The 16,130-nt window shown below is 37.1% G+C and overlaps 1 protein-coding gene across 5 annotated transcripts in view; it reads left to right on the top strand.

Annotated features, from left to right (window-relative positions):
- ANKRD27 (ankyrin repeat domain 27) overlaps positions 1-16,130 on the top strand; it is a 44,069-nt gene that overhangs the window by 2,782 nt on the left and 25,157 nt on the right. For 4 of the 5 annotated variants that reach the window (XM_035543480.2, XM_035543483.2, XM_035543481.2 and 1 more), the window contains exons 2-12: positions 6,813-6,943; positions 9,283-9,393; positions 10,472-10,628; positions 12,118-12,272; positions 12,593-12,652; positions 12,746-12,799; positions 12,887-12,952; positions 13,027-13,103; positions 13,476-13,597; positions 14,472-14,550; positions 15,391-15,523. In XM_035543480.2, coding sequence (XP_035399373.1) covers positions 6,842-6,943; positions 9,283-9,393; positions 10,472-10,628; positions 12,118-12,272; positions 12,593-12,652; positions 12,746-12,799; positions 12,887-12,952; positions 13,027-13,103; positions 13,476-13,597; positions 14,472-14,550; positions 15,391-15,523 — 1,116 coding nt within the window. In that variant the 5' untranslated portion in view covers positions 6,813-6,841. Of the gene's footprint in view, positions 1-6,260; positions 6,330-6,812; positions 6,944-9,282; positions 9,394-10,471; positions 10,629-12,117; positions 12,273-12,592; positions 12,653-12,745; positions 12,800-12,886; positions 12,953-13,026; positions 13,104-13,475; positions 13,598-14,471; positions 14,551-15,390; positions 15,524-16,130 lie in introns of those variants that run through there. The other variant, XM_035543482.2, reaches the window with a different exon arrangement.

Genomic DNA, 16,130 nt, shown 5'->3' with positions numbered 1-16,130 from the left:
CATCCATATTTGATAATGTTTTGGGAACTTTGTACCTTTTGTTAATGTTTTTCATGTAAACATATTCGTTTTAATGTTTGTGTCTCACCGGTCAGCATTTTCTGCATTCTTTTTCCACAGCTTGTTTGTGAATAGCTCGGGCTTCCCTATTTGAGACTTAAATGCAGCTTTAGTAATGATAAACCAGAGAATGGATATGGGTGGTGGACTTGTAGCTATTCTAGTATATTTTTAAACCTGCCAGAATTAAGAATTGAGAATCTAGACTATACTGTTGTGGAGAATGCAGCTTGTTCCTTAATACTTGACTAACACTGAGAAAGATGATCTCCAAAGTCAGGGTAGGTGGCTGGTTAAAAGCTTGCCTGTTGAAGGATGAGGTGCTCATAAAACAGGTTCCCTGGAGGAAAGAAATAGGTGACTTAAGAGTCAAGTCCATGTGTTCTTTGGCCTCGAGTCTGAGGCAAATAAGGTTTCCACATCAAGCTATAGTGCAAATACACTGTTAAAATGGAAAGGATGAACTTTTTTTTTCAAGAATGAGCTCTGTTTTAGGTTACAGGAGGGGGATTCATAATGAAAAGCAGCGTGAAGAACTGAAAGAAACCCGCTTGCATGGTGCTGCCCTGCTGCTGATGGATGCTGTAGTGTTGCGGGAGGCCTGTGTGAGAGCGTGGGGGCAGCCGTAGCAGAAGTGGTGGGGGAGATGTAGCTGCTAGACCCTAAAAAGGGAAGTGGTGTCTGCATGGGGAGGGGTGGGCAGAGACAAAAATAAAATAAAGAGCTGGTGCTGGGAACTGGAGATGTTTTACCTTTCACTTGAAGAAAAATGTGACTGCAGGGGAGATGCTGAGAGAAAGGAGCACCTTCCTGGAATAACATTGTCCCCTCCTTCCCAGAACCTGCTGCATCACTGTCACACTCAGTCTGGCATAACAAAACTTAGTTTTTCCCTGGTTTTTAGGAAGCTTTAAGCTGACTGCAAATTCACCGTTCAATAGTCTGATAATTCAGAGGTGGTGTTCTGACTTACCTCGCTTTCACAGAAATCTCTATAAGCTGCAGCTGAACGTAAAGGGGTAGAAGTAGGTTGTTTCCCCTCTAACTAGCCCTGGTAGTGAGCTGGGTGCATCAGGACGTGTCTTAGAGCTGTATTTCATAAGATGCTCAGTGTTCATCCCTTAGGGGAGGGAGTGGGCTTTCTTGTGTGTCTGGAAACTGAAAAGATCTTTTGTTTTTCTTCCTTGATGTGAATGCTGATTTGAGGTCTCAAAGTCCAGACTGTAACCTTTGCCTTAAAGTAGGGTAAATCTGAGGAGTAACACTGCAGGTAAAACAGTAGCTAAAATGGTAACTAGTGTTTTATTTGGACTGAGACTAGTTAAATTCCATGGTTAAATTCCTGTCTGCATGCAGAGTGCTTTAAGATGTTCCTGCTAACAAAAGGTGCTTTTAAAGTTTTTTGGGGAAAAGCAATTCTGTTAAAAAGAAAAAGTAATTTAGAACTGGGCAACAATTGCTTCCTCTGGGTTTCTTTCTACAGAGCTCTGGGGCTTGCTAATGTGGTAAATAAATACGAACTTTATCAGAGGTGTCTCTGTATAATGATTAGCTACTCTGAGCTGAACATCTCGTAGTTGAATAATAAATTATTGCTTGTTCTGATTTTTTCATTCTTTTGAGCCTTTCAGTGAATGGTATTCTAGTTATTGGTTTATTCTATAGTTGTTACTGCTGTAGAGCCTGCAAGCCAAGATGGAATCGATGTCAGTGTGTGAAATGAACAAGCCAAACACAGCCTTGTGCTGTTCAACACCAAATCTGAAGTTTCTATACAGAATCCTTGATTGTGTTAAAGGTATCTTCTCTGTAGTGTGTTTTAGGTCCTTAATGGTATAGCAGAACATTCAGAAGATGTACTTAAGAACTGAGTAAATAGTCATATATAACTTGTAGGATGTGGATGTGATGTAGCTGTCAAGTAAATGCAGTGACATCTACATTAATGACTATTTCAAAATGCTTCTTAAAAGGATCTGAAGACTGATAGGTCTGTAAATGTACCTGACTTGAGCATCTCTAAAGGAAAAATCATCAGTGAGAAAATAAACTTTCATAGTTGTCTTGCTCATTGCTTTCAGTACCAAAGGTATAAGACTTTGTTTCCAGTCTTTTGGGAAAAAGTGACATGCTTGGATTCCATGGTGTATAGCACAAAGAATAGCTAAAGTTAAAAACAACAACAAACAAATAAACAAAATCAACATACATGTCATTAGAATTATCAGTCTATTCTTAACGTATAAAGGATTTGGCTGTTCTAAGGTTATGCTTTTTTTAGAGAGTAACATAATGCCCAATAGATTCTCTGATCAGCTAGCTTCTATTCTTCTAGCACTTCAAGGGGTTTTTTTGTGTTTACAGGCATGAAGCCTCACATTTAAGTGATTCCATTTAAACATTCTGAGATTAGTACTTGTGTATTGCTTTACAGCTCAGAATGATAGAATTTAAGAAACTTAGTGTGTATGGCTTCTGACAATTTTTAATGGACTTTCACTTAAGCATTAAACAGTTCTGATAATGTATATATGGTTTTGTGCTTTTTTCTGTCCTCTTAATGTTAGTAAGTCTAAAGCTGTCCAAGGTGCAGCTAGAGGAATAAGTCCACCACCTGCCACTTCAGTGAAATTAGATTGAAGTTGGATGTTGTGTTCTGCCAACAAATTCTCAATGGAGTGTTCTAATGCATTCCTAGAATTACTGCAATGCATTAGCTGGTATTTTCAGATGCACTTAACTTTTGAGGTGGAAAGAAATTGACTTAATCTCAAAAATGCTTGAGCCAAAATTTGGGGAATCTAATGTATTCTTCTGATTCTGTGGACTTAATCCATTGAAGTGTAGCATAAAGGACTTGACTTTGCTCTAATTACTTATATTGTACACAGCCTATACATCCCCATTTCTGCCTCTCCATCAGGAATGCTGTGGATAGGTGAAGAGGAGGTCGAGGTGAATATAGCAACTTAACTGTTCAAGCTAATGAGCACTTTATCTTTCCTTTTGCATACCCACACTATAATCATGTAATATAGCCATCCACTAATGTAGCACTGAGCAGATGAAGCACTAAGAGAGGGATATTCAGAAGTGATTCTTAAATCAGTACTTGTTTGTTTACCGGTAGTTACTTGCTGCTGTGTGCAGCTTCACATGTTCAGCTAGTAGTTGAGTCTTCAAAGTCTGCCTCTGCTCAAGCTGAGTGACAAACGCTTGGATGAACTAAGAGATAAGCTCCTTTATTGGGGTTATAGCATGCTGATGGCATCTTAATTGCATTACTGTAGCTAAAATGCCAGAATTGAAAGTTTCAATGCAGTTTCTTGTGACTTGACTTCTTTTTGGAGCTCTCAAGCTCTATCATTCAACACAGTCGTTCAACAGTCATGTAGTGAAAGAAATGTCTACCACTAAGTGTTTTAAAACTGCTTATATGTGGTAACTCATGAACCAGAACTGAAGATTGTTTCAAAATTACTGTGGTGATCTGTGAACTGAAACAGTTCTTCAAGTTTCTTAAGTTGAAGACTCTAGTCTCTTTATTTTTTTCAGGTGCAGGCGATGACTTAAGAGCTGTGTGAATCAAATAATAAGTCTCATAAGAGCAAGGTTTTCTCTGGGAGTTTCCCCACCCCTCAATACATCTCTTCCACCTGTTTTGCCAAGGTGTTAAATGTTGTTCTTAATTTCTTCTTAGACAAAGCTTCTTGCTTTTTTTTGATAACGAGGTACAGGTTTCTAGATAAGGGAAGTTTATAGGATGTGTTCCTCTTTCCCCTTTTCTGCTATGGGAAGAACTCCTTGGACTTAGATTCATTAAGCTGAAAAGCTGGCAATATAGCTACTGCAATTGGAAGCACTTGTGCAGTTTTGCCTCTGCAGTCTGATGCTCAGTTGCTTTTTTGTGTCAGTGTGCTCTTCTGTTATCTCCTCTGCTGCCCAGTGCGTGGCATCCAAATCATCATCTCCCACATTGTTGTGTGTAGAAGGTCTTGGCAGTCTCATCTACCACTTGACCAGATACTGAACATGAATTCACCAGTAAGGGCAGGTGAAGATGTGTTAGTGGACTAACTATGTTAATAAAAGCTTGAGTTAGAAAGCTTGAGAGATCATATAATCCAGCCTCCTAGCCTCACTATATCCATATCACCTTTCGTAGACATTTGTCTGACAGGTTCTTAAAGATTTACCATATCAGAGGCTTGATAGCTTTGCTAAGCAATCTAAAACACGTTTATCTTCTTTTGAAAGGTGTTCCTGATCTGTAATCTGAGTCTCTTTACTTAAACTAAGGCCTGTTTCTTCTTCAGATATGTTAAAAAAAAAAAAAACTCCTATCTGCAGATACGGGGGGGAAAAAAAAAAGCTCTTTACTGAGACCTTGGTGCATCTGGGGTTTTTTTTTTTTACCTATTTCATGCAGTTTCTTCACCATAAGGAACATGCCTCAGATCCTGCTTCCCAGGCATCTTGCCTTTCTTCCTTAAGATTCTTCAGTCAGTTCCATCTTCCCTGAAGTGTAGCACCCGAAAAAGAGCACAGGATTCTGAAGTAAGTCTTGTCACAGCAGACGATTTTATGGGCTGCACAGGTGTTCATACAGCCCTCTGCAGTGTTCAACTTGTTTGTAAGAAGTTGATGATGATTTATGTTTGGACTCCAAGCTGCAGTCATTTATGGTCTGTTGCCTAGCCTGTTATTCAGAGAAATGTTTTCCATAGCTGATAAGTACTGCTTAGTGAAGTCTGTCTTATCACACACCTGTGGAGTATCAGTGCTGAGATGTTCCTGCAGCAGACCTGCTGCTGCGCTGCATTGCATCTCTTCCTTCCCACACTGCTGGCCTAGGAACTTGCATTGCATCTGCCTGATGGGAGGTGTTTACAGCAATCAGCTGTGGAATTGCTACTGATAATGCTGTTGACCCATGCACTGCAATAGGACAGACCTTGTGTGAAGCTGTACTTTTACAGGACTGGATGTCTTTTACTTGCTGAACTTGGCTAGTCTTCTGAAGGTTTCAGTGGATAATCCTTTTCTCTCCCATCCTCTAAGTAAACTTCAAAGCTGTGTTCCAAAATGGTTTTGGGACTGCTGACTTAATATTCTTTCACAGAAGCTCTTGATGTTATCATTGTTTGAAAGTGGATGAACTATTTTGTTTAGAACTTCACAGGAAAACTCTGCTTGAGGCAGCTATCTGGCACTGCCAAACTTCAGTGGTTCATGCTGAGGTTATCCAGGCTGTAAGTAACTGCTGATAACTTCATAGTGGAAATTGCCTGCAGGCTTATCTGATCATGTTTGTGTTAAGTTCTCCTTGTGCCTAATTATAAGGAAGCTTCAGACTGTATGTAGATCAGTTAACAGACTGTGGATGAGGTAGCAGCATAGCTGAGACTGAAAGACTATCTAAAAATCTGTGGGATTGGGTGTATTTTTTTCTGCCCTATTAAACTGCCATGCTATGTTTTTGTGTCTCTTTCCTGATCTATGGAGAAGGATGCGGTTTTGGTACCGGTGCAGCATGAGGTAGTCAATATTACAAACACAACAGAATAAGCATTAGAAGTTCACACTGAGCAAGTAATGTGTGAAGTATAACACTGTTGAAGAAAACAAGAAAATACTAGTTCTCTAAGGATGACCTGCTCAAACTGAAGTTCTCTTGCTCTTCTCACCTATTCCTGGGACATATAGGTGAAATTGCAGGAGGAAATCATCCAATTTCTGTTCCTTGACTCCAGGGGGAAACGTATAAGGCAGACTACTTAAGCACTTTTAAGCCTGTTAATCTCCATTCTTCTGAATAAAATAATTTTGAAGTTAGTCCAGAAAGGTCCTATTAGGATTTTTCTTGCCCTTGTGTCTAGAACATAGTTTTTATTGAGAATTTAAAATGGAGGAAGTAAACAAAGGGTTCAGTGCCTCCAGAAGTCATCTTTGTCCTGTGGCTCACCTAGTGGTAGCTCTTCCAGTGCCTAGAGATTAGATTTTCTGTCTCCAGGCACTTTTGCTCACTGTTTTGCCAGATTTTGTGTCAGACTAACTTCAGATTGTTGAGACCTTTTCCATGGGAGTGGAATTACCCACAAACATTGGATTTCATGGTGTCTTTTAAATTATGACTTGGATATTCATATCTTCTTGTTGTACTTCTTTCCTATAAGTTCCCCTGGAAAGCTGAGGATTATTTTACACAGATTCCTGTTACGCTGGCTGGGTGTCTCATTGATCTGTGTGAGTTAGTAATTGTTACATAGGTAAGTCTTAAGACTGAAATGAGTATATTGTGGAAGCATCAATGTCCTGTGATGCAATCTAATCTGCTGCAAAGGAGCAGTCAATTCATCTCTTCTGGGTTGTTTTAGAAATTAGCAGTACAAGTTACCTAGTGTGTCAAAGTGGTAATAATGTAGATCTAAACTTCTTCCGTAAGCTTTGTCTAAACATATCATATGCTGTTAGACTTTTAACACCTGAAAGGGGTAAGGAAACATTATAAGGATAGCTGTGTAAAGGAAACTTTTGTGAAAAGTTTTGTGAAAACTTCTTTACTAATAACTTTTGTGGGACTGTAGTTACATTCATGTTAAGCATGCCATTCACAGTTCATATTAAGACCTGAAACTGCTTTTTCTCTATGGACAAGGAATCAAACTGTTCCTGTGGTATTTCCCTATATTGTACTTTCACAGATACCATGTATGATTTTATTAACCATTCTCTATATGGCTTTTTTTAAGAAAATCTCCTTGGAATATCTGAAGTCCATATGGCTATGTATGATGAAGATATCTTGAAAAATCCCTTTTATTTGGCCATTCAGAAGCGCCGTCCTGATCTCTGTACCAAAGTTGCAGAACTCCGTGGTATTGTAAGTATACAGTGTGTTTAAAAGTTGCTTAATAACTAGTAGTGATATGCATTTAAATCATGCCTCCTAAGACTCATAATGATCAGTGCAAGCCTACCTGCTAACTACATGCTTATCTGATAACATGGACCTCTCAATAAATGCATGGTAGTAAAAGATGGAAGTGTGTGCTGTTTCTAAACTTCACACAAAACTATTTTTCTTTGGAATGAACAGAGTTGCGTGTTCTTCTACTTGCTTGTAAAGCTTAAGGTAGGATTGACCTCCTGAAATCGTTGGTGGACAGACAATCACTTGTTTCTGACAGCATTTTACATAGCAAAACAAAGCTAACAAACTGAGCTGGAATAAAAAAAAAAAAATCCAGTCCTTTGAGAAGTTTGATTTGAATATTCTGCAGTAAGTCTTGATCCAAATAACGCATTCCAAATGGAATATATATATATTTTCATATATATTTGGAATATATACATATATATTCCAATATATATATGGAATATATATTGGAATATATATATATATATATATTGGAATATATTGGAATATATATGGAATCCAATATATCCAATATATATTGGAATATATATGGAATATATACATATATACATATATATTCCATTTTATTGCTACTAGATCATAAATTTAAGCCTTAATTGGGTAGGGCTCTTTCAATTTTTATTACCAAGGTGGTGCAGGTTAGCAGAAATGCTAAAATCTGTTCACTGGTCTTATCTGTATGCTGTTATCAAATATCCTTGACATCCTTATCCTAATCTTATCCTTAATTCTTTGTATTAACTGTACTGCAGGTTTGTATGAACTTGCTAGCTCTTAGTGGGTATGGCTATGGCAGTGTTCATATGTAGAACAACAAGCATATTTCTAAATAAATACTTACTAAAACTGAATACATAGTGATTTGTATAAGTTAAGAATACAGGAGAACGTGAACAATGAATGGTTGAGCACTTAGCTTGTTAACGCAAGAATCTGTCAAATATTTGCAGAACTCAATGTGCAATTAATATTCAAAAATAGTCTCTGTTCTCAAGTCTGACCTCTTATGCTGGTGATTCTGGTACTGTTGCTTTACATTGCTAGGATAAAAATTTTTGTATTGAGTCATTGTCGTTTCTGAAGAAAAAAAAAATCTTATTTTAGGAGTAGAATTGTCTTGAAGACACCATTTCTGGAAGTTTCTAAGTACAGGAAGAACTCAGAACGTTTGCTTCATGTTCCTTACCAATGAGAGATCTTTTCAGAAAAGCGTGTATAATGTGTACCTTGTATTGAAGGGAACACCACTCTTCTTCTGTTAGAGTACAGACTTCATGCTTCCTTCACTTTTTTTCTAATTGCATTATACTTTCCTGTAATTAGAAAGTGCCGATCCATTGCTATACTCCAAAGTACTTCAGTTCCTCTGATTGAAAAAATGTAGTCTGAGTGGAGAATAATATGATTAAAAGAAAATTCCAACACTGATCGGATTAATAATAGGAATGTAGATTTTGTACTGAAGTCAAGATGCTTAAGATGACGTTACTTACCAGCTAGTGGTAGTCATTTTGTTTACCTCAATAGACAAATGGTGAGTTCAGTCAGGCTCTATTATAAATAAATGCCTGTTACTGTATTAAATCAGATGTGCATGTTAAGTTACGATTTAGTCACACTAAAGGTTAATGTGGCAAAAAGGACAAATTTTCAAAAAGGAATGAAGTTTTTAGTATCCTTTTGCTCTGTTTTGTGTATCAAAACAGTCTAGTTCTGATCTGGTTATGCCTGGAGTATCACTAAGAAATAAATTGGCAGTGCCAACAGGTTGTTCAGGTTGAAAACTAGACTTGCGTAGTATATGCAAATGTTAAATTGTGTCTTGCTTACTAATTAAGTATGTGTCCATCTGCCAATCTTTTAGTTACAGTAGACCCAAGTTGATTTTTAACTTAGGTTTATTCTTCATTCAGATAGGATTTCCTTTTAGTTTGAAAATACATTGCAATTTTACTAGCTGCCATGTTTAGATCATTCAGATGACTGGTGCAGGTAACTTATATGGGAATTAATCTCCTCACTATTGTTTGCTTCAGTTCCATCTGTTGTCATTCAGATAAGTCACAAAATTAAACTTTAGTTAGCTATATGTCTAAGAATGGCTCTTCCTTTCTATTAAAAAAAAACAAACAAACTGAAAACAGCTCTCACACTTGCTGGTAAATGTGTATAAGCCAGATTTAACTGCGTGCCTCTAAAGGAGTGCAAAAGGCAAAAGCAGTCAGGGTTTAGCTGGTGATGTATTGCATTTGTCTCTAAGTTGTTTTTTTTTTTTTTTTCAGGTATTAGTTCCATGCAAAGGAAGCCTTTCAAGCAACAGTATTTCTACCTGCCAGTTTGAATCCTATGTTTTGAAGCCACTAGAGGAAAATTTTCAGACCTTAAATGGAAAGGTAGTTCTGTTTTGATATCTGAATGTGGCCTGGGGACACTCCAGTAAATGATTTGCTGCAGTTGGTGACTGACAGTGTGAACTAATGGTTACAGGAGCTAGTGAGGAGTTGTAGCTAACTTGCAAAAGAAGTACGTTGCCCATCTAAGCCGGTTCTAAAGGTTATATTGCTTTCTAGCAAAAGCTGAGTTTTGGCATGTACATGAGAATAGTTGTCCTGTTTAGATGGTGTTGCCGCCTCTCATTTTCAGCTTACTACTTTGTCAAGCTTGTCTGTGTTTTTTAGCTATTCTATCTCTGTGAACAAAATGGGTCATCCCCACTTGTGGCTGTTAGGAATTTTATTGCAAGGCAGAAGGACTGTTATCGCTTAGTTAACTACATCTTCAGCTTTCAGGCAAATAGTAGCTTGCCTATATTGTATGCGGATTCAAGCTCACCAATGCTTAAGACAATTTGGATGGTATTGAGTTGTATCTGAGGCCTGATTAATTAATTCAATAAATAGAGTAGAAACTTATTCTAAAGACAAGGCATGATAACCAATGCTAGCACTGCATAGGCTTTTGATGAATTTTTTTAACTTGTCATTTGTGCAATACAGTCTGAGATATTGCATTGGTTTGCAAGCAGTCATCTAGATCCTCCTACTGCAGATATTCACACTAGAATTGCTTTAGAAGATGAGCATGAAAAACATAGGCAAGATATATGGTATTTTTCTGAAGCTGGGCTCTGGACCTCAAATATAAGTTGTTTTTTGGTTTCCTTTCTACTAAAAGTGCTTTAAAATCTGCAAATAGTCATTTAGTTTGTAGGATGTCAGAAACCTCTTGTAATAGTGAGCTTGTAAGGAAAGTGGGTATAAGCAAGGTTAAGCTACCTGTTGCAGGCTGAAGGAATTCCAGCTTCAGTCTACACAGCATGAGGATACAAAAAAATCTCAAATCTGTGGCTTTCTTGTCTTGCAAGATTCTCTTCTTTCTTTGAAAATATAACTATGCAATGCAGAAGTCAGTAATTATGTTTTGTGGTTTTTTTTGAAGGAGTTTTACACAATCTTTTTTTTTTTGTTTCAGGAGATCTTCATACAAGGAAACCTCATCATTTTAGGAACTGGTTTTAGTCACCATCTCTCGGTCCCTGTACTTTTTGAAGAAACATTTTACAATGAAAAAGAAGAGAGCTTTAGTATTTTGTGTATAGCTCATCCACTGGAAAAAACAGAAAGCTCAGGTATGTATTGAAGTGATAAGTCTTGTTTGCATGGTGAATAAATTAGTGTCTTTGTTTAATACATTTTCTTCATTCTGAAAAATGCTGGCTTGGTTGAAAGCTCCCAGTACTTACTAACATACTGATGTGGATGCTGGTATGTTGGTGGAAAGACATACTAAGTTGCTGCCAGCCATACTTCAGTCTATATATCCCAGTCTCCACAGTTTAAAAAAAAAAAAAAGTGGAAAACCTGATCCAGCTTGATTTTTTTTTTTTTTAGCAGTGCTCTGTTTAGTGTTGACTGCTTAAAAGTAGTATTTAATCTCTTAAACATGACATCTGTTTTCAGATGTAAGGTGGATGCACAAGACTGGATTGAAATAAATTTTCACAGTCACTGCAGTGTTTAGATGTTGTATTGCATAGCTACAAAGGAGTGCATCTGGTGGTTGGCTCCCCATTTTGTTGAATGTGTTATTTTTTGGCCAAGCATTGAAAAGCCTCTTAATGAGGCTGGAACACTATTTCCAAGGTTATTAAAGTTTTGAATGTATCAGGGTTTCCTTGTGAAATTTTATTAGAAATCTGTGTTAGCTAATTAAAAGTAACTGAAGCTACTTAAAACACATGCTTTTTCTGAAATAGAAGGATCTGGTCTTAATACATAACGTTCATTTGAAATAAATAATGACAAAATGAAGTGATGCCAGACAAGTGTGAAAACAGTACTGTGAGGGAAGTATGAAAAGAAGTTATTCTGGAGAAAATACATATAGACTTAAACTATAAATATTAATGCATGTATAAAAATATTCTTGTGGAGTTCCTTTTTTTTGCTATTATTTAGTGTAGTTGTATAGCGGTCTTTCAGAAGTGAGGTAATTTGTAATTTTAAAGTAATTTGAAATGAATGAGAGCTAAGCCTGTTATTAGCTAGCCTTTGGTTGCAAATGAAGGGTTTACCTAGAGAAATTTTCATTAAAAAAATACATGAATTTGAAGTGAGGGATCCGATTGTGTTATTCAGAAGGAAAGTGGATTTGCTTTAATGTTTACATGGAGCGATTTTGCCCTCCCATTCAGAGAAAAGCTTTCAGAAAAGAACAGGTTATGTAAAAATCCAAAATTTTTTTTTTACAGTTTGCTTAGAGCACACTGACTTCCTGCATGGGTATTCAAGTCAATACGTTGATGTACTTTTCTTTCAGGCCTGTGCAATGCAAGTTGAGTTGTGTGTGTGGCAATAAGTTACCACACAGCAAAAAAGCATGCAAAATCAGTTTTAGCTATTCCGAGCAAATGCTTGATGTAAAAGGCAAAAGAACCAGCTCTAAATGTGGTTATTTAATTACATTAAGTTCTCTTAGTTAAAAGCAACACCTTCAGTTAAAAGTATATTAAGTTGAATTAATGTTTCATTGCACACAAGTTGGCTAGGTATCTAGGGACAGAAAGTACTTTACTATGCTTACATATTCAATGAATTAACTCTTGGGTTTCGTTTTAGGTGAATCTACAGCTTCATCAAATTCCTATTCTCTTAAAAGTATTGAAGATGTTAGAGAATTCTTGGGAAGGCACTGTGAGAGATTTGATAAATACATAGGATCTTTCTACCGAACATTTAAAGAACATGAAAGGAAAAATCTCCGCCACTACATAGTCAGTATCTTGTTGCTTGATGTTTAATTTGCTAAATATAATTCCTGTCACTGCTTTAGATATCTTTGTCCTGAGATTTTCTGTGTCAATCTTCCAAAGTTGTGGGAAAGGTGGGAAGGGAGAAAGAATTTGTAATTGCGAATTACACCATCTTAACTGTCAGGTTAAGGCAGTTGTTCTAGCTAAAAATCTTATCTTGCTGTAGTTGATACTGTATGCTTCTAAGGCAGGAGAAATTTCCTTTCTTTGCTTACTTATGCTCTGTTGCTTCAAGTCAGATTAACCCAAATCTAAAAACCTTTTATTTTTTTCCTCTTCAGGATTCTGTCAATGCGCTTTATACCAAATGTCTCCAGCATCTTTTGAGAGATTCACACTTGGTAAATACTTCATTTAATGCACAGTACATGGTGTTACTTAAGCAATAAACTGTCTAATTTCTGCTGTTTTTTTGGCTTTTCTTTCTTTTTTAGAAGATGCTTGCAAAGCAAGAAGAGCAGATGAGTATGATTAAACAAGCAGTTGAAGTAAGCTTCTGAAATTAAGGAAAATAACTGGCAAACTATTTTAACTGTTCCTTTTATGCTTAAACTACTGTGATTCTTTCCCCACAGATGTATATCCACCATGCTATTTATGATCTAGTCTTTAAATATGTGGGGACTATTGAGGCAAGTGAGGTGAGTTTCTTTGCTAAAGATTAGTTACATTAATTCAATGCATTTTAAAAACCTGTTGTTTTTCTGTTGATTAGGATGCTGCTTTCAACAAAATCACGAGGAGCCTTCAAGACCTCCAGCAAAAAGACATTGGAGTAAAGTCTGAGTTCAGGTGAGAGATGAGTGTGGATTTTTGAGCAGTCACTGAGATCCTATCTTAAATGGGTCTTAGGCAGGCCAAAAAGTGGAATCCTTCAGACAATAGCAGACTTATTTTTCTATTCATTTGAAATAGAAAAATAAAGCTTTGCAAGTGTTATTTCAGGGCAGCTGTTGTGCTGATCTTTATCTCTTTTTCTTTTGTGTTCTTGTGCCTAAGGTTCACTCTACAGGGTGCAGAAGTGCAAGTGTACTTGGAGTGGGGATGGAAATTTTTTTTATGTCACTTCTCATTTCAGCTCTGAATACGTTCAAACTTTAGTTTTGGATATCCTGCACAGGAACCATGATGTATGCTAACAATTTATTTCAAATTATTTCATAGTTTTAATATACCACGTGCAAAACGAGAACTGGGTCAGCTGAACAAATGTACTTCCCCTCAACAGAAGCTACTTTGCCTACGAAAAGTGGTGCAAATTATTATGCAGTCTCCTAGCCAAAGAGGTCAGTAAATAGTGAATTAATTGATTTTAAGCTTTATTTTTCTTAGCCAGTATGCACAAAGCACTTTGGTATGTAAACAGCTGTTTGAATTAGTCTTGTGGGCTAACAGTGAGATTGGGGTCTGCTTTGCAGGTGTTCAAAAAAGCAAAATGGATGTGAGATAGATGCTTCCCCATGATGTAAGATGGGGTACTTGGTTAGGTGTGTGTTTTAGCTAGAGCATCTGAGAAGTTTGTACGTGTTAGGACGCTTTCTCATGTAGAAGAAATGAGGGTGATCCATTTTAATGATCTAGCAGCGATCCTCAGTGTTTCTTGTCTGTGCTCTGTGATAATCTTGAAATCAATACTGTTGAGATGCATCTTCTGCAGTGTGCACTACTGAGGGGGTGGTCAGACAGGCTTTCCATCTGTTGTATTCAAAGTGCCACTGAATTCACAGAAATCATTCTGTGATAGGCTTGCCTTTCTGTGATGGACCTCCTAATCTGATATTTATTTTATCAAGCCTGGAAAGAGAAGGTAATACCTACTAGGTAAATGGAGCAGTATCCTAAACTAGTGCTTCCTTCGCAGCATCCTTTCCTTTCTTCAGGAAGACTCTTGGGATATGGAAAAGCACGTCAACTTAAAGGGTAGCATTTGCAATCAAGAAGTTTTGAGCTAGTGCTTTGTCTCCTCCTGTGTAGAAAGGAGGGAATGCTAATCAAATACTGCAACTGTATTTATTTTTTGGCTCCTGGCAGCCTATTTTGAAGGGACATTGAGAACATACTTCTGAAAGGCTGCTTTGGTTACTTAATACACTGTCTACTAAGAGAGCTGATCCTTAATCTTAAGAGGCATGACTAATATATGTAATTTATTCCTTCTAGTTAACATGGAAGCTGTGTGTGCAGATGATCTTCTCTCTGTTTTGCTTTATTTACTTGTAAAAACAGAAATTCCAAACTGGTATGTAACTTCTTTGGCTATACATAGCTCAATTGTATTTTACATAACGGTGCTGTAGGGGCAAATGTTTCTGGATATTTAGTAACAACCTACCCAAAGTGTAAGAGGGGCTGCTGTAATGCAGTAAGCTATTTTTAGTAGGACAAACAGCAAAGATGTGTTAAATGTGACAGAATTAAGGGCCTATCAGGAATTCTGGAAGTGCTGTATGTTTTGATTCCCAGTCTAGAAAACAATTTTAATGGGGGGATCTTCTGTTTACTGGATCTGCGTGTCCCATATAGACTTCATCTATGATGGAACTATAACCTTTATGCAGATTCTATGTGCTCGATGCACTTTGTGTAGAGAAATAGTTTGAATGCTTAATTGCTTGCTTCTAGTTCATGGCCTTCTATTTATCTCACACCACTGCCAGGAAAAACATATCTAAACCTTTCATCTGTACCTGAACTGAGTTGTTGTGTTGGTGTATTCCATATCTCAGATATTAGCATTTTTTCCTTTAATATGTAGGTATTAATTTACACTGGTGCTTATGATGCTTGAAACAGTAACATGCTTGAAACTTGTGATGTGCTCTTACCACTGTACTTATCCCATCCTTCATGTTCTTTATATCCAATTCTTAAATTTTTATCGGCAAGTTAAAAGAAGTAGTGTTCTGATCCATTCGCAAAGCTCAAAACAGCTATGGTTTTGCTAGCCTAACAATTTCTTTAGAAGCTTTCATAACCCGCATTTACTGCCTGCCTGGACTGCCTAAGATGAGTTGCTGTATTAAAGTGCGTCTTGCTATAGTGATATCTTATCTTTAGTGGCTTTAACTTTTTATTTCAGGATGGCCAACTTGAGTTACATCAAGAACTTCAGGCTTTGCAGTTCAGTGAAGGATGAATTGGGATACTGTCTAACCTCAATTGAGGCTGCAATAGAATATATACGACAAGGCAACCTCTCTGACAGATCAACAGTAAGCTACTCTTAAAGTTTGTTAAATGTGATTTTGATAAATTTGTTGGACTGTACCACTGTAGGGGTAAATTGGTCAGAAGAAGCAAACAGCTAATATAAGCTCCTTTTTTTCCCCACTTTAAGGAATTGGTTAGGAGGCAAGTGTACCTGAAGCAGAAGCTAAAATATTAGAATGGAGTCCTAGTACTGCAGCAACACTTGTTTGCTGTACACTCCTAGAGGAAGTAGTTAAATGTTAAGTTTGCCTCTTCATATGATCAGAAAAAATGACAGACCTATTTTCAACAGCTGAATTTTCAATAAGCTTTTAATACCTCCTGTAGTTGTGGCTGTGAAAGCAATGCAGTACGTCAGAGTAGGCATAGCTCAAGCTTACACACTTTTGTTAATTTTAAAAAACCTGGCTAGCAGAATGGAGATTGCAGTGTAATGTAAAATTAGTAAATCTTCATAGTGTTTAAATACCAAGTGTTCGCAGTGTAGATGACTCTGCACCAAGTTGATAGTTTAATGGGAGCGCAGGACTGTATGATATTAGGTGGTGCTTGAAGGTCAAGTTTGGCTCTCAGGGTTTCTAACCTAGCAGGGTTAGGAAGCTTGTAGAT

Source organism: Cygnus atratus, chromosome 12, assembly GCF_013377495.2.
Source record: "Cygnus atratus isolate AKBS03 ecotype Queensland, Australia chromosome 12, CAtr_DNAZoo_HiC_assembly, whole genome shotgun sequence".
Lineage (NCBI taxonomy): Eukaryota > Metazoa > Chordata > Aves > Anseriformes > Anatidae > Cygnus > Cygnus atratus.
Note: the sequence above shows the minus strand (reverse complement) of the source record. Positions and strands in the feature narration are given on the sequence as shown.